Raw genomic sequence first — 18,776 nt, forward strand, 5'->3', positions numbered from 1 at the left:
TGAGAGCATGTTAGGAGCAGGGATGCTAGTACTTACGTGTGAACCATGTCTCAATGACTAACAAAGTCAGGCTTTCAAAACGAAAAGAATGGAGAGAAAGACAAGAGAGAGGGACTAAAGGGCGACATTATGTCACCCAGTTTTTCAAGAGAAAAGGTGGGTGTGGTCTATGAGTGGTGGAAATTAGTCTGTTAGCGAAACGTAGTCAATTGTAAATGATAATTTTTATGTTGTTTTTTTTACTAAGCTGACATTAAGTACTGTTAATATCTATAAAGAAAACGCAGAGGTTTTTAATTCCACTGCTCTTTTAGCTGACATTTAGTAAATGCAGGTACATTTTTAGCAGCTATTCATACTAAATCAGTTGTCCCTCCCCCTGGTGCCAGCACCAACATATCCATCTTTAGGCTCAGCAGCCCTGTCCCCCCATAATGCCACAAAAACCTAACATCTAATTTCAATTATACATTTCAAACACAGTATTTTTCCACATATTTAAGTTATATTTATTTTGATTTATGCATTCATGTTGATAATGATCCATTCAAAAATTGTATTATTAAAAAGGCATTTACACCATGAAAGATGACTATTGAGATCTATTGTCAGGAATGTTAGTCTTACATCAAATAGTGAATTCTACTGTAGCAGAATGTTGCACGTCTGCACAGTGTTATATTTTCACAGGTCAGTGTCAGTAAATATTGTGCAGTTAGTATTGGACTTTGTAGTCCAATACTAACTACACAAGCCTGTACAGGTAGAGTTATTTAAAGCATAAATGAGTCGGTTGGGTTTTGGAGGTGTGGTTACAGCAATTGTGCTTGGTTGTCGTGGCCTGTGCCTGGTGGTGGGGCCCAATGTGATATATTTCCATGGGGACCAAAATCCCTGGCGGCGCCCCTGGTTGTGTAAGTGTATGTTCCAGAGGGCACTGGGCAGGACCTACAGACACATTTACTACCCAATAGCATTGTGAGGCTGAACAAAAGGACCTGTTGACTATGTAAATGTAGTCTTTTAAAGAAACAAAAACATTTACTGACTTTTTTGGATAGCTTAAAGTAATGTTGTAAAATTACAACCAGGGGTCTTACAGGGTTAATGGCTGTTGTTTATTGTTATTTATTTTTAAGATGTTTATTCTTAACCACTAATTTAATTTTAAAACTTTTATTTAAATGATGTGTGTGTGTCTCTGTATTCCTGATGATACACTGAGAGAATGAGCTCAAAGGGCTGCTGATCACCCAACACGTTCTCAATCCCAACCCGTCACATATTGAAGGACGGTCAGGGCCCCTCTCCGTCACTCTATTACGTACAGGGTACCCATTGGAAGTCAGTTTTCAACAGGCAGGGCGTCCCATTGAGTTGCATAGAGCTCCCTGAACGTTGGTAATAGAGGAGTTGGGATCGCGGCGAAATGCTCTCCGCAGATCCATTCTCACAGCGTTTATCAACCTTTTTCTTACTCAATATCAAGCCACACTTATTGTTTTTACTTCTTTATTTTAATTGAATAATGCAGGACTTTTGTTGCCGTCAGTTATGGGGAGAGTAGGGGCTCAGAATGCTGAAATCTGTATTGTTTCATCGTTTTTTCCTTCTAATTTTGTATTCTTTTCTAAACCACACACTGTTATTTACTCAACAATAACACATAATTATCCTTGTGTTTATTTATTTGTTTGATCAATAAACACAAGTTGGAGTCTGTCAGGACCGAGGGTCGGAGCAGCTCATAGTAGTTGCTTTAGAGAATTTTACACCCGGAAGTAAGTATTCTCTCCGCTTCGCTTGACAAACCCAGTGATAGTCCTCAAGCTCTGTTTTTGGATGTTTGAGTGTGCGCCGAGGGTTACGCCGAGCGTCGAACAACACTTTGAAATGGGATGGAACCACGGCAGACTGTCCAAAACTGGATTTATATATATATATTTTCATGGGGCCCAAAATCCCTATCCCTTGGATAGCTTAAAGTAATGTTGTAAAATTACAACCGGGGCCTTATAGGGTTATGGGCTCTTGTCTATTGTTATTTACTTTAAGATGTTTATTCTTAACCTATCATTTAATTTAAAAAGTCTTATTTAAATGATGTGTGTGTCTCTGTATTCTTGATGATACACTGAGAGAATGAGCTCATAGTGCTGCTGATCATCATAAGCTAAACAGTCTGTATATTGCATTACATTTGTATAATGTAAACTTCGTTGATACTTTGCCTGCGGGAAAACGAAAAAAATAGTTAGATATACTGAATATAATTTGATCTATTCCACCACTTAATCCCAAATAATGTAGAGGTGTGTTATAAGTGCCTTAAATAACCCCTGGTTGTCTAGTGAGATGTATTTTTATGTTCATATAATAGTGATTTCAGTGATTTCAAAGTTATTTCAATGCCACCCGAAAATGATCACTGGGTGGCATTGTCCTGGCTCCGCCACTGGCTTGACCAGCTGGGGCAACAAGACAATCGGCGAAATCGAGTGTGACTATTAAAAAATAAATAATTATTATATTAATATTGACAATAACAACTGACCGGGGTAGCATTTGCGGGGGAGCGCTCTCATGGCGTCTATTATCAACGCTATGGGAGGTCTATGAAGGTCTATGGGACGCCCTGCCCGTTGAAAACTGACTTCCAAGGGGTACCCTGTACGTAATAGAATGACGGGGAGGGGCCCTGACCGTCCGTCAATATGTGAAGGGTTGGGAGTGAGAACGTGTTGGATCACCATAAGCTAAACAGTCTGTATATTGCATTACATTTGTATAATGTAAGCTTCGTTGATACTTTGCCTGCGGGAATACGAAAAAAAATAGTTAGATATACTGAATATTATTTGATCTATTCCACCACTTAACCTGTTAAGCCCTGAGCCTGTTTTTCAGGTCTCAGGCTCAAAAATTACATTCCCAGAACAAATGACCATATCTTCCCTTCTAAAAGGGTTCAATTAATCATCTTTTTTCTCAAAGCAAGGTTACATCTGTGAGTTCGATGTAGAAGTGTCAGAATCAATATAGATGTTTTTATTTTAAAGTAAATTCAGATTGAACACAGTAAAAAAATGTAAATGATTGTGTCCGTCCAAAAAAAAAATTACTTATAGTGAAAACCACTCTTGAATGATGGGATGGTAGACTAAAAGCTTTAGGAACTCAAACTACAACATATAATAAGTACCCTGTATCAAGATTGATGCAAAACAAGTGAAATTTGACCTTTTTGGAGAGATTTAGCAAAAGCAAACACTTCTGGGGTCATTTGGGTGGATTTGACCTATCTCTGGCCCCCCTTGGTCGATTTTGCTGATTGACATCTCTTTCTAACCGTCAGAGCCAATGTAATCAAGGGGAACTCCCACATACTCCTTATTTATAACTATATAACACTGGTGGCTACCATTAGCAGCTAACTTTTACTCTCCGATTTTTACATAAAAATGGAATTATGGATTATAAATAAAAAAAAATATTACCCAGAAACGTTATTAATCTATGGATTAACCGATTCAGCCGTGTTTTTTCTTGTTTTAATACCATTGAACAAGTCTTTTTATCAGATTGACAGCTACGGTGAGACGATCTCCGTAAAAGCTCCGTAAAGGTACGTGTTGTGATGTCTGTGTTTGCTTCCCCTGTCAAGAGTTCGGATCACTCAGTGATGATATATATACCTAAATAATCTGTGGATATCTTGTATGTGCAGCTACGATAAGTAATAAGGGTATCTTTTATCTTGAGTTCTGTGCCAAAGTGCGTTAGCATTTTTCGCTCAGGGGTCATTTAGATGCTTCTTATGAGACTTGTGTTTTGTTTTGGTAAAAATTGTTTGTATCGTCAATTAGCTGAGATTATTCCCGTTAATCTGGTATAACACATTAATAGGTTCTTAAATATTAAGATCCCCTGAGACACAGTGTCTTGAAAAAAAAAAAAAAGGTACCCGCCGACGGGGACCTTGGGGTTTAACAGGTTAATCCCAAATAATGTAGAGGTGTGTTGTAGGTGCCTTAAAGGTGCCTTAAATAACCCCTTATTTTATAGTGAGATGTATTTTTATGTTCATATATAATAGTGATTTCAAAGCCACCCCAAAATGATCACTGGTTCCACCCTGGCCACCCCGCTGAAAATGTCCTGGCTCCGCCACTGCGTTGACGACCGGGCTCGGTTCGCTGACGGACGGCACCGCCCTTTATTTAAATGTGTTTTAAAGGCATCATGTAAGTTGCGCTGACTGGCGACAGAGGTCCACAGCGAGGCTCCCCCCGCCCTCCAGTTGACAGTTCACAAGCGCCCCCCCCCCCCCCCCCCTTTTTTTAAATGGCACTTCATATCAAAAGGGTTGCCGACCCCTGATCAAGATGTTGCACAAGACAGTGCAGGGACTCCTAGGGGTACTTGAGGGGTTTGCAGGGGCCCCTTATAAAGATTAGGGATTGCAATATATTTCCACACAAGAAACATTTTAAAATCAAGCCCCCAGAACTATCATTGCTTAAGAAAGACAAGCAAGGTCAAGCATTTTATTCAAAGCTCTTAACAAGATATGTTGATACTGCTACTAGTGAAAAAAAGATTGGGAACCACTGGGTTAGATGACCGTATGTTTCAAATTTCATATCAGCATTCTTTACAACCCATGGACAGGCCTAACAGCAAGTAGGGCTGCTGACTGCAGCTGAGGGAAGTGTTGCTGTGCATGTACATTGCAAGAGTTTCACTGAGAAGTATACAGTCATTGCAGAACTGAAAGTAAAAACATTTAATTGAACACTACAACAACACATGCGTTGTGTACACGGAAAAGCCAGAACTCCTCCATGATGTGATTCGGAGCTGTCACTCATCACTCTCAAATGTGTTAATGTCATGCAAAGTGTTCTATTTAGTGATAGGACTTTGATCATAGATGCCAACAAACTAAACCTTTAAGTGAAGTCACTGAAGGAGACTATTTGCACATTTGAGTACCATAGTAGCCTATGCCAGGAAAATAATATTGGTTATGTGTTTACGTACATCAAAAGCAGTATACCCAAATTAGGGATGGGAACGATTAATCGAATATTCGAAATTATTCAGGTGTTCAAATAATTATTCATGTATTTGAATATGAGTTATGAATATTTAAAAAAAATTTAAAAAAAATTGAGAGGGATGCCTAAGTTGATTACATATTATCAAATTGAATAATTCAATGTATATGTATATATATACGACAGTGCCATAGCTAAATGTGTTAGTTGACGTCTAAAGGTGTGTTTTGCTCCGCTCACCGGTCCCTCACAGCGGGCAGAGCTGCAAGTGCTGATCTCTCTCTCTCGCTTCGGGTTTTACTTCTCTCGTGTTTATGTCCAAATCCATCAGATCTAGCTAGTTCTAGCCAATGATATGGCTGGAACGCAGACTCAAACCTCATCTTAGGCCGCAACCGAGGTTCCGGCGCTAACAGTTCATGAGCGTGCTCCCAACACTCGCGACACATGAGTGGCCAGCCTAAACAACAATAAGCACTGCTTGGCAACCGTGTGTGGGGGCAAAGTACATAGACATTTTGACAGGAGAGATTTAGTTTTGCCGGTATTCAACATATTTTACCAGTCATAGTCCGGTAATTATTTCCACTCTTAAGAAGAGTCCTACACAACAGACATGGCGTCAAAAAGGAGTAATGTGTGAAAATATTTCGACCAGGTTAGTGAGTGCGGTATAGAGGTCAAACTATGCCAAATTAAACTTACATATACATGCTATACCTTGCTATACCCGCAACCTCCGTTCCAGCTATGAGGGTCTTCTCTACAGCTGGGCTGATTGTGAGTCGCCTCCGCACATGAAAGCTGTAGGCCTATAGCTGTCAAACTGTGACCACCAGTTCAATACATTTGACAAATTCGACTTGGTTTCTACACTTTGAACATGAATGTATTTATTTCCAAAAAGTATTGAAAAAAAAAAAATCCAATTTCTTTTTTATAGGATATGTACATTTCGGTTAACCGGTTAACCGTTTTTTGGGGGGTCGAATATACGTTCAATTCAAATTCCCATCCCTAACCCAAATACCAGGATGTCCGACTGCATTCTGGTACATTTTGCAGTAAGCAAGCATCAATATACACGGAAAAAATATATAAATTCAACACTTTTGTTTTTGCAACCATTTTTCATGAGCTGAAATCTCATTTTCTGTGTACACAAAATGCCTCTTTCTCTCTAATATTGTTCACAAATCTGTGTTAGTGAGCACTTCTCCTTTGGTGTGGCACATCAAGATGCTGATTAGACAGCATGATTATTGCACAGGTGTGCCTTAGGCTGCTCACAGTAAAAGGCCACTCTAAAATGTGCATCAGCAGAGGCCTGAAACGGGTTAGGTTAGGGAAGAGCGTACTCAGCGTAGCCCTGCGTGGTGCGCTGGCTCTCGGTAGCTGGGGGTATTTTAAATAAAATTACAAAACTCCATAACAATAGCCCTACAAAGACCTTGTTAAAACCCTTTAAAAGCATTGTAAAAGCTTTGTTAAAACAAGACTGTGCTAAAAGACTGGTTAAAAAGTGCAGGACGGGGCTGGTCCACGGAACAGCGGCAGAGTATGTTAAAAAGCAGATCTCCCCAACCCAGGGTCTCTGGAGGGGGGCGTGTGTGTGTGTGTGTGTGTGTGTGTGTGTGTGTGTGTGTGTGTGTGTGTGTGTGCGTGCGTGCGTGCGTGCGTGCGTGCGTGCGTGCGTGCGTGCGTGCGTGCGTGCGTGCGTGCGTGCGTGCGTGCGTGTGTGTGTGTGTGTGTGAAAAGTATTAAAACACAAGTGCAATAATAAAATAAGTTAAATTAAAATAATCTCCCCAACAATTAAAATTAATTAATTATTCATAATTTTACAAATAATAGGAGTGTTATAATTAAGATCAGAATAATAATAATAATGATAATAAATAAAAGAGGGAAGGGGGGCACACCGGGTTAGTAAAATAGCATAACAATGAACTAGATATCACTGAGTAATAAAAAACACTAAAATCGAGGTCATAGGACAGGTGTTTAGTTTGCTCTGTTTATTTAAAAAGGTGGCAGTCGGTGAAGATGTTCTCTCTTCGGGTGGTTTTGCTGGTCTCCAGGTAATAAAATAAATTAAAAAAAAATATGAATAAATAAATAAAAGGATGCCTCCTCATGTGGCTTTGATTACAATAAGGTAAAAACATGCAAATATGTGCATATAATGATAAAACATGTAATAAGTCGTAAAAACATATAAGAAATAAATATAAACACCATTGAAGGAAATAAGGTAGTGCTAGAAACATTAAAAACGGTTTAAAAATGGAGCGCACTAGTAAAACGAGTCCAGACGAGGAGGATCACTAACATTAATTGGTTTGAAAAGGAATATAAAAATCTGTATAAATAATTATTAAATATAAGTGCTTTAATTAAATACGTGGAGGGTGGATTCAAGCAGGTTGATGCAACCGCAGAGAAAAGAGGTTAAAATCACCGATCTGGAGGAAAGAGACCCTGGGGGAAGAGGAGATCTCACAGGTTATTAAAGTTAATAAAAACATGTTTGAGTGGTGGGAGGCGGACCAATCAGAGGTACTTTTCATTTAATCCGCCCGGGTCAATGGTGCCCAGGCGATGGATCCACCTCCGCTCCGCCGCTCGCCTCTGACCCGTGCTCAAGCCGCTGCTGCTCTCCAGGCCTATGGACTGCACGTTATTGAGACCATGGAGTTTAAAATGGTTGTATAAAACGCTCGTGCCGTCCCCGTCTCTGATTTTGTATTGGTGTTGTTGGGTTAGGTTTAGGGTTAACCTAATAGTGCCCTATAAAGCAGTGGTTCCCAACCTGGGGGGAACGCCCCCCTTGGGGGGGCGCCAAAGATCGCGGGAAGGGCGCCAGGCCTCAGATGATGCCAAATATCATATTTAGACTTTTTTTTATTACATATAATCGCAAAGCAATACATGATTGTCACTAAAAGCCTTATCTCTACATTACAATACAATATACAAAATAATTGTTAATTAATTTGAATAAAAATTAAAGTTAGTAGCTATTAAAGGCATAAAAAGACAGAACTGTATAATTCTTTATTTAATAGAAATGTTTCTTCTGCCCGTAAAGTGTCCAAACCAGGCTTTTCTGGATAAGCGCATTTTTAAAACATAGTCATTGTCCATGCCGGTTTCAGTTGGATTATTTGTCACAGTTGCTCCGATCAGATCGGTCTCCTCCATTTTGTAGATTATTTACGACTTTTGAATCCACGTAAACACATCGGCAAAATCCGGCTTACTTTGAGCATGTGCTTTAAACGGTTTAATCCCTTTGTGAATTGTTTCCACTTCCGCGCCGTCCTTTAATTTCTTCATACAGCGGGAATCCAAATGAATTAATCCTGAGTCCAATAACCATCAAAGTCACTCCAATAGTGCTCCTTAATTACGCTTTCATCCTCCTTTAATAAAATACTTCACATTCATCTAGTTTGTGACAGTAGTTGTAGCTTTTTTGAGACTTTTAAACTTTAATTACCGCTGTTGCCCCCCCTTGTGTGTGTGTGTGTGTGTGTGTGTGTGTGTGTGTGTGTGTGTGTGTGTGTGTGTGTGTGTGTGTGTGTGTGTGTGTGTGTGTGTGTGTGTGTGTGTGTGTGTGTGTTTGTGGGGGGGGGGGCGCAACTTCCAACAGGAATCATTTGGGGGGGCTCTTGGGAAAAAAGGTTGGGAACCACTGCTATAAAGGGTTAAGCGATCTCATTACTGGTATCTTTAATGAGCAGTGTTAATTTTGGCAGCTGTTTTTGATTTAGTCTTAGTCTTAGTCTTTAGAGGAAAATGGTTATTAGTTTTAGTCACATTTTAGTCATTCCTATCCTTCATAGTTTTAGTCAAGTTTTAGTCGACGAAAACTCAAAACGTTTTAGTCTAGTTTTAGTCGACGAAAACTCAAAACGTTTTAGTCTACTTTTAGTCGATGAAAAATTACATTGTAGTCAACTTTTAGTCAAAACGTTTTCTCTCTTTAAACCAATTCAGTTAGGCAAATACAGGTAGGCCTATCTGAAATTGGAATCAATGTGACAGTATCAAGTGTTGAAATTCGTAAAGCAACATTTCACTCTCTTAACACTTTACTTGTGTAATATCTAGGGATCGTTAAGGTTTTCTACGGTACTACTGGTCTTATTGATACTGCTTATTGATCCGGTACTTTAACGTATTCTTGTATTTACTTTTTGTTATTTTCTAAAGGGGAAAAATAACAAATTGTTAACCTTATTAATTGCTTTATTTAAATGTGAAATAAATGAAATATATATAATTATGTTAAAATATTGTACTGTACTTGAGTACAATGTTGAGGTACTTGTACTTTACTGGAGTATTTAAATGTGTTGCTACTGTGTTTCTACTCCACAAAATGTATTTAATACCTTTAGTTACTTTACAGATGTGGATGCATGATGTGAAATCTAATCAAGTGTTAAATCAGACTTTAGTTCCACCTGGAGTAAATTCACAAGCTATCCTGCAGTATACAAAGTCATTCAAACTTGAAGGACTCCAGCATGTGTCCCACTCCCTTCTGAACGCTCCGTCCCCAGCAGATCTCTGTGTGCCGCTGCAGCGTGTCTGTTAGGCCCCACCCCCTGCACACAGAGAGACACAGGGAGATCGCTCTTCTGGAGTGAAGAGAGCGGAAATAATGATATTGCAAGTAAGAAACGTAAGATGCATTTTGACAGACAAGACGGATAATTGGGGGGAAATACCCTGCATTTTGAATGTCCGTTAGTCCACCATTAACACCGTCTCGTCTCGTCAACGAAAACTAAATACACATTTCGTCAAAGTTTTCGTTATCAAGAATCTATTTTTAGCTCGTCATCGTCTCGTCTTAGTCATGTAAAAAAGGTCGTTGACGAATATTTTTCTTCATAGTTTTCGTTGAAGAAATTAACACTGGTAATGAGCCGTGGCCCTACCTTAGTGTGAGTGTGGCAGTCATGCAATCTTACCTTATGCCATTTCAAATGGGTGGGATGATTTTATTTAAAAAAAATCCCCACTTTTACAGGGTTCTTACCTTCTCTCGTTACATTTTGACATTATTTCCTTCCGGTGTTAACTTCTAATATATAATCATTAACCTGTTGAACCCCAAAAACGCATCATCTGCAGGAAACAATTTCTGAGGGCTTCTTAATATTTAATAAACTATGAATGTTTCATATCCATGTAACGGGAAGAAACTCAGCTACGTAAGTGATGATATGAACCATTTTTTGAAGAAAAGAACACAAGACTAACGCTGAGCCTCTGAATCAGCCCTGAGCGAAAAAATGCTAACACTGTTAGCACAGAATTCACTCATAAAACCCTTATTACTTATCGTAAATGCAAATCCAACCCATCGACTAGCATCGTGAGATTACACAGATTCGATAGGTATCTGTATCATCACTCCATGATAAAAGAACTCGCAAAATGATAAACAAAAATAGACACCACAACCAGAGTCCTGCACGGGTCTGGTTTTCAAGACCCGCTCCCGCCCCCGCGACGTGCAATACCGAACCCGCCCCGCTACCCGCACATATTGCCAATTAGTTTCGCAACCCGACCCGACCCGTCGGCACAAGATCCGCAACCCGACCCGAACCCGCATATATATGAGCAGTGAAAACGTACAATTATTAACACACGCAGTTGCATATTTGTCTCAAAAAGCGTGGGATTTTGGTTATTTTCTCAATCTAGGATGACACCAAAAGCCTCCCAGACGTTGGATTTCGCTCTTGAGGAAGACATATTGACAGTGCTGTATTCTCCGCTGGAGAGCTTTACCTCAGCCATTTCGAATGTGGCTCGCTCAGCAGCAGATTGATACGCTGCACAGGTTATGATTATGCGCGGTTCCGCGGGAGAGAGGTCTGAGGGTTTAAACATTAAACTAAATTATTATCATTATAATATATTTATTATGCAACACCCGTGACCGGACCCGCATCATCTTTGTTTTACCCAGAACCGAACCCGCAAAAAAGCGTTTGAAAAAACACCACCCGCAAATCACTTTTTTTGCGGGTCACCCGTCGGGTACCCGACCCGATGCAAGACTCTGATCCCAACACGTGGCATAAGGTAGCAAACACGGCAATATTGTTTACCTTTGTTGTTGTCTGATCAAAAGTTGTCTTCAATGGCATTAAAACGATAAAAACGCTGCTGAAGGTTAATCCATAGGTTAATCCAATGTGTCTGTGTCCCTTTGAAATTATTTCTGATAATCCATAATCAATAAAGCTAGTTTTAAGTTTTCAGATTTGAGTGTAAGATAGGTTTCAATTTGGGCAAACTGCGTGCGCATAGCCCCTACAGATGTAGCACTGAATTTCGGACTCCAGCTTACAGCTTCCTGCCTACGGCCTGCCAAAGACCAGTATAGAGGAATGTTAAGCCCTCCCACTATTTTCCAAGAGGGCGTTGCCAGATTTTCAATTTCAGGTTTTAACCAGGAGATGGCGCTTCATTCACAAATACAGAAAGACAAGTTTCATGGACTTTCAGTTCTGTTTTGAAGAGCATTTGAACACATCAATATTTTAGATCAACTAAAGTATATCTAATCTTGTAATTCAATAATATATAGTCTTTATATATTAAATAATCATAATTATAATGTTTACATTACACTTCTTTATTTGTTATGCTCATACTTTAACCTTTACAATCGTTTGCTTTAATATGCAGTATATTTTTGTGTTTACTTCCTCCTGCTCCCTTTCGGACACATACTGTATGATTTATTATTATTATTAATATCAAGATATTATTAAGATAAGATAAGATGTTACTTTATTGATTGAACATTTTAGTTTAGAATGTGCTGTCCCACGGTAATTCAGAAGGCTCACAGGTCACATTCCGACCATTATTTAAAACAATAGGTGCTTTCACACCATCTACAGTTTGATTTGTATAGAGGGAGCTCTGTCAGTTTTCGAATTACCCATTTGCTTTCGGGGAGCCCTATTTTTCAGAGCACATCCTGCTACTAAATATGTCACACCCACGCTTTGTTGACTGGTGCAGCAGCGCGGATGCGATCAATTGCTATAAAAACACTCTTCTACTAATACTGACGGTGTCACTATGCCGGCGGATGTGGCCGTTGTTGAAGCCTCTTCAGGCACCGCATCGGCAGGCCTCTCCCTCGGTGTGGAGCTGTCAAACTCGACCCTAACGCCGCTTACAGCCGGCAAACTAAAAGTTGTTTTCTGTTCACGTTGTCATTTTTAGACTCCTTCGCTTCTTGGCTTGTGAATCCAAAAGCTGTGACGCTTGGCTATTTTCGTTTTGCCATATATTTTTATTACAAAGCCAGAGTTAAAAATATATCAATATGAACATTTCAAATACCGCGCCGGCATCACCGCCATAACCATAGCAACGTAAGTAAGAATGCAGCGCCGCCACGTACAGATGGCAACACCCAGACATATTCACAAATATAAAACAAATATTCAGAAACTGTAATGAACAATAACTATTATTTATTTCAAGAACTGTTATTTACAGAAACTCAACATCTCTAATCTGTGTGACACAAATATGCACGATTTTTTTGGGCTCCCCCTATTTATCTCAAAGTCAGCCATCAAAGGAGCTCCCTCCCTCTTCGGGGGAGCCAAGCTCCCCCTAGCTCCCCCCCATTTCGAACAGTGTCTGTGGCTGAATGGCCAGCGATTAGGTGCGGCGCATTTATCATAGGTGATCAGAGCCTGCCGTCAGATTTCATTTAAAAAACAGATCTGATTTTAAGACTATTTCTGCGCTCATAAAGAATGATAAGAATAAGAATAATGCGTATTGAACTGGTTTCATTAATTAGTGAGTTTATTTAACACTAGAACCGCCAATCGGGTCAATTTGTGTGATTTGTGTTGTGTGTGTGCAATGTAACTTTTTTTCAATAAAATATTAAAGTCTCCCAGTCCGTGACTTTTCCTGAAAGTGTGTTATGTAGCACCCTATGTTGTTAAAAATTGCATTCTAATAGCGGGATTTGACGGGTTTAGGTAGGCCTATACAAAAACCTCTGGCGGTTCTAGTGTTAAGGTAATTAGGTACAGTAGAAGCCCTTTTTTATCAGTAACGAATTTAGCAGTTGAACATAAAAGTCAACTAACTGAGGGTCACTTGCAATGACAGTGTTGTGTCTAACTGTAAGCTTGTCACTCAGAGTAACCTACCGTTAATTTAGCTGCTGGAGAAGAAAGATCAAGGGGGGAGGGGGGGAGAGAGCTGTGGTTGATGGGCCATTAGTTGTGTAAATACACAGCTGAGAGCTGCCGTTTCATTCAGACTGTTTAAAAAACTGTAACAATGGACTATTTTTCTGAGCGGATGCATGTCAATTTAAATCAATACATACAACTATTTTTTAAATCAATACATACAACTATTTTTTAAATCAATAAAAACATTTTCTAAATCCATAAAAGCATTTCAATTAATATTGGGAGCCATGTCGTTACTTTGTTGAGAATGTGGCCGTGTAATAAGCGGGATAATTTGCAGCGACTTGTTCCTTATGGGGAAAATAACACCCGTCATGTGTGTGTAGAGGTGTGTGTGGTTAAAACACTTTCATGAAGTGAAGGAATTTCCTTCTATAAAATAGTTGTGGGCAGCAGTGAGTGTCACGGACATGAATTCAAAGATCAAGGCAGACTGGTGCACACACTCTCCTGTCCTGCCAGGCGACACGCCCGTTCTAAGCCTTGTCCCTCACTCCTCACATCCCAAGCATCCCCACAAGTGTATTATGTTGTTACATCGTTTCAGATGTTATGTTTCAGTTGTGCTCTGTCTATGTTCAGTGATGCAAATTTGTCACCTTTCGGCGAAATTCGCCGTTTTGAATCCAAAATAAGTCGTTTGTGTGATTTATGTAGATCTGCAATAAAAATATTTTTGGGGTATGGGGGGGGCTGGGACCCGGAGTAATCTGCGGCCGTGAGCTGTTATGTGCCATCATGACACGCATGGTGTTCTTTTTTTATATATTATAATGAAGTACGAGCTGTGTGCTCGAGTCTTCCTGCCTGTCGGCTCTGCTCATGGATGTATAATAAGGCTCTGCTGCTCCGAAATGATGGTCTAGCTTCAACAGCTACATTACCTACGGGTGCGTTCGTTAATACTAACTGTGCGTCCGGAGTCACTGTGGCACAGACTGGACCGCTGGTGAACAGCTGTTAGAACGGGCTGTTCAGGTGTTCAGAGCAGAGCTCCCTGTCGGAGCGGCAGAGCGTGATGTGAACTGAAAAGTTTTTCTGTGGCAATATTATTTAAGGAATCGTTGAGCTAGCTAGCTAGCATACATTGTCACTATCTGCTAACGTTAGCTTTAGCCTTCTATTTCTAATAGTTTTTTTCATAGGCTATAAACAGAGGTGGTATAATTATATATATATTGTACTTGAGTAAAAGTAGAAGTACTCAGATCTTGTACTTGAGTAAAAGTAGAAGTACTCAGGTCTTGTAGGCTACTTGAGTAAAAGTAGAAGTACTCAGATCTTGTACTTGAGTAAAAGTAGAAGCACACAGATCTTGTACTAGAGTAAAAGTAGAAGTACTCAAATCTTGTACTTGAGTAAAAGTAGAAGCACTCAGGTCTTGTACTTGAGTAAAAGTAGAAGCACACAGATCTTGTACTAGAGTAAAAGTAGAAGTACTCAGGTCTTGTACTTGAGTAAAAGTGGAAGTACTCAGATCTTGTACTTGAGTAAAAGTAATTGTCCCAGAGTGTAGGAATACTCTGTTACAGTAAAGTCCTGCATTCAAAATGTTCCTCAAGTAAAAGTAGAAAAGTATTATCATCAAAATATAGTGAAAGTAGCGACAGTAAAAGTAGTCATTGTGCAGATTGGTCCTTTTCAGAATAATAGATATGATATGTTTTATAATGATTGATCATGAAAGTGTTCTCAAAGCTGGTAAAGGTGCAGCTAGTTTGAATGACTTTGTATACTGCAGGGTAGCTTGTGGATTTACTCAAGGTGGAACTAAAGTCTGATTTAACACTTGATTATATTTCACTTAATTAATCCAGATCTGTGAAGTAACTAAAGGTATTAAATACATGTAGTGGAGTCAAAGTACACCATGTACCTCTGAACTGTAGTGGAGTAGAAGAACAAAGTAGCAAAACATTGAAATACTTAAATAAAGTACAAGTATCTCAAAATTTTGCCCAAGTATAGCACTTGTTGAGTTTATGAACTTAGTTACTTTACACAATGTGGCTATAAAGATAAAAAGACTTAAGCCTTGCACAGAGGCACGAAAATACATTTTCAAAATGCTCAACAGTGCTGCCAAAATTATAAACTGACTGCTCCACAATTTAAAATAAATGCTTTTATATATTTCTATTAGATGTGACTCTTTGGCGTTTCTGTTATTATTAACACTGCTGCTTTAGTTGTTCTGACTGCTAAAATCCTCTGTTATTCCGTGGGGTGGGGGAGCCGGGGGCTCGGATCCTTGTCACCTTTTTCATACCTGATGAGTTTGCATCCCTGTATGTTAAAAAGCCTCAGTCACCTTAATTCATGTAATAAAAACATCTCAGGTCAGTAACACTCAAAGCTAAATGTGCAATACCATGTTCAGCTATGTTACTATTTATAATGTTATTGTTGTTACATCAGAAGATGTACATATTTAAATGATTTCTTAACTTACAGTAGGCTATTTTTTACAATGTGTGTTGGAAGGATTTATTAAATGACAATGAATATTGTCATTGTTGAAGGCTTTTAGAGAAGGGTGAACTATAAGCCTGAATTACATAACATTTTATACCTAAAAACATAAAAGCCACAATAAATAAATCACAATTATTCTAGTTATTTTTACCTCCCGTATTGCTTTCAACCCACCAGCTTTTATGGTGTTGTTACGTCACTAACTGTAAGCTTGTCACATACAGTCTATGGTCACTCAGAGTAACCTACTGTTAATTTAGCTGCTGGAGAAGAAAGATCAGGGGGGGGAGGGGGGAGAGAGCTGTGGTTGATGGGCCATTAGTTGTGTAAATACACAGCTGAGAGCTGCCGTTTCATTCAGACTGTTTAAAAAATGGTAACAACGGACTATTTTTCTTAGCGGATGCATGTCAATTTAAATCAATACATATAACTATTTTTTAAATCAATGAAAACATTTTCTAAATCCATAAAAGCATTTCAATTAATATTGGGAGTCATGTCGTTACTTTGTTGAGAATGTGGCCATGTAATAAGTGGGATAATTTGCAGCGACTTGTTCCTTATGGGGAAAATAACACCCTTCATCCAGATGAGGATCCCTCCGCTACAATTTGGGATCCTGATCGACCGACGAAGCTCCATTAAAATATACATATTTTTGGTGAATTACTGAGTTTAGGCACGTTAATAACGTTTTAATGAAGTTGAATACAGTATATTCATATGTGTCAGTGATTTCATGTCAATTCGGCGAACATAAACATAAATGATCGTGGTGAAGATGATGATTAAATTAGGATTAAAAATCAAGAGCCGGGCTGCATTTCCTCCTGTTCGTTTTTTTCAAATAACAAAATTATTTTGTTAAATAACAACATGGTGATGTTTTGTAAATGATTACATGTCTCTTATTTAGCACAGTAGTATGATATCCGTGACATATGGATCTTAACAAAGTTCCGCTGTACATCCAGCATACTGTATCTCACTTTATTTCACATGAGCTCCAGTGTGGAACCCCACTGCACCCCCTGGTGGATCAATGATCCATTGCAGCTGGCTTCATTATAATTACATGTATCTATCACGGGGGCGGTCTCAAGTCAAGCTGGAGGTTTTCCCTTGAGCGAGGGCAGATCAAGTTCCAATCACGGCCCTCGCGTTTCAAACTGTCTGAAATGAATCGCTACATCTGTACTTCTCAATGGTAACGTTGGTGTGTGGAATTTCCCCTTCGATTCTATTGGCTCTAACGGTTCAAAAGAGATGTCGATCATCAACATCGACCAATGGGTTCCAGAGAAACGGCAAAGATGTCCATTTCCCCAGAGTTGGAGTTTTTCTTCTTCTAAACCTCTCTAAAAAGGTCAAATGTCACTTGTTTTACATCAATCTTGATACAGGGTACTTACTGTATTATATGTTGTACTTTGGATTCCTAAAGCTTTTAGTCTACCTTACCATCAACCAAGGGTAGTTTTCACTATATGTAAAAAATAATTTGGACGGACACTATAATTTACAGTTGTTTACTATGTTCAATCTGAATTTTCTTTAAAATAAAAAACATCTATATTGAATCTGACTTTTCTACATTCAACTCACAGGTTTATCATTACTTTGAGAAAAAATATTATTAATTTAACCCTTTTAGAAGGGAAGATATGGTCATTTGTTCTGGGAATTTCATTTTCGAGCCTGAGACCTGAAAAACAGGCTTGGGGCTTAACAGGTTAATTCACCGGTTTCCATTTTTCCATTTTCATTAAAACCTCTTCCGGTAGAGTTCAAAGGGGAAATCCTCATAAAGGCCGGTATATGGAATATAGAACCTCCTTTTGTTTTCCCTGTCTGTATCACACAAACAGAAGATTGACAAAAAGGACACTTTGACTTAAGCCCCGCCTCCAATCCATTGTATCCATTCACTTGTCGGCTCATTCAAATAAATGAATAACTCTATATTCTGATTGAATTTTGTAGGCCCTGTATGGTATTTTAGCCCTGAGCGTAGGATTAGCTGAAAAGAGTCCAGGAAGCTTATCTACAAGTTAACAGCGTTTAATTAAACAATTATATGATGATACAATTAAATTGCAAGAATGGTGAACGGCTGTTGCTCTCCCCCCTTCGGCGTGGGATCAGAGCAAGAGACCGATTTCCTGTGTGGATCACATGTTCTCCTCGGAAGTCTTCTCTCATTGGTTGGCGGGGAGGGGCGGGTCAAGACACGTACTGTCTTTTTCTGATGTTAGTTTTACAATATTCTAATATCTGTTGGCCATTTTAAACATTCCCTAATAATAGTATTGCAGCGTCAATAAGTGAGGGTTAAAGACAGTTCGAATACTCCTTAAATTCACGTATGCAAAACATAATATTAGCTACATGCTAATGCTAACCTGAAGTTGACGATATTTACTCGGGAAAACCGGAAGTCGAGTCTGTGAACATCCGGTTTTCAGAATAAAGCAGCTTTAAATTAGAACAGTGTATTCATTTAAAGTTACAGCACATAATATAAGGGCTATTCAAGTTTCCATTCTGGGAAGTAGATTTACACAAAAAGACGTTAACGCTTTACAGACGTTTCCTTCCCAATGTAATGGGAAAACGTTTAGAACCGCTTGCTCACACACCTGCGCAAAGTTATGACAAATTATTACTCCCTAGTTGTATGCTTACTGCAGGCTGGATTTTTCAATGTGGAATCTAGAGCGGCACCTCTCAGAACTCTCCCCCCTCTCTCTCTCCAGGTGGTGTTTTCTCGAGTCACCCGGGTCTGTAAGAACGATAATGGAGGATCTCCTAGAGTTCTGGAAAGATACTGGACTTCTTTTCTCAAGGTGAATTCCTTTTTAATAAAATGACTGAAGGACACGTTCTCTGATGTCAGGAAAATGAATGTCACAATGTGAAGCCAATTGAACTGTGTGTGTGTGTGTGTGTGTGTGTGTGTGTGTGTGTG

The 18,776-nt window shown here is 39.2% G+C and overlaps 1 protein-coding gene across 10 annotated transcripts in view; it reads left to right on the top strand.

Annotated features, from left to right (window-relative positions):
• The window catches only part of LOC307023307 (semaphorin-6D-like), a 262,682-nt gene that overhangs the window by 166,006 nt on the left and 77,900 nt on the right, over window positions 1–18,776 (top strand). For all 10 annotated transcript variants that reach the window (XM_079656498.1, XM_079656494.1, XM_079656502.1 and 7 more), the window contains one exon: window positions 18,565–18,654. In XM_079656498.1, coding sequence (XP_079512624.1) covers window positions 18,565–18,654 — 90 coding nt within the window. The remainder of the gene's footprint in view (window positions 1–18,564; window positions 18,655–18,776) is intronic.

The sequence above is a fragment of the Notothenia rossii genome (genome assembly GCF_949606895.1).
Source record: "Notothenia rossii genome assembly, chromosome: 10".
NCBI classification, from domain to species: Eukaryota; Metazoa; Chordata; class Actinopteri; order Perciformes; family Nototheniidae; genus Notothenia; species Notothenia rossii.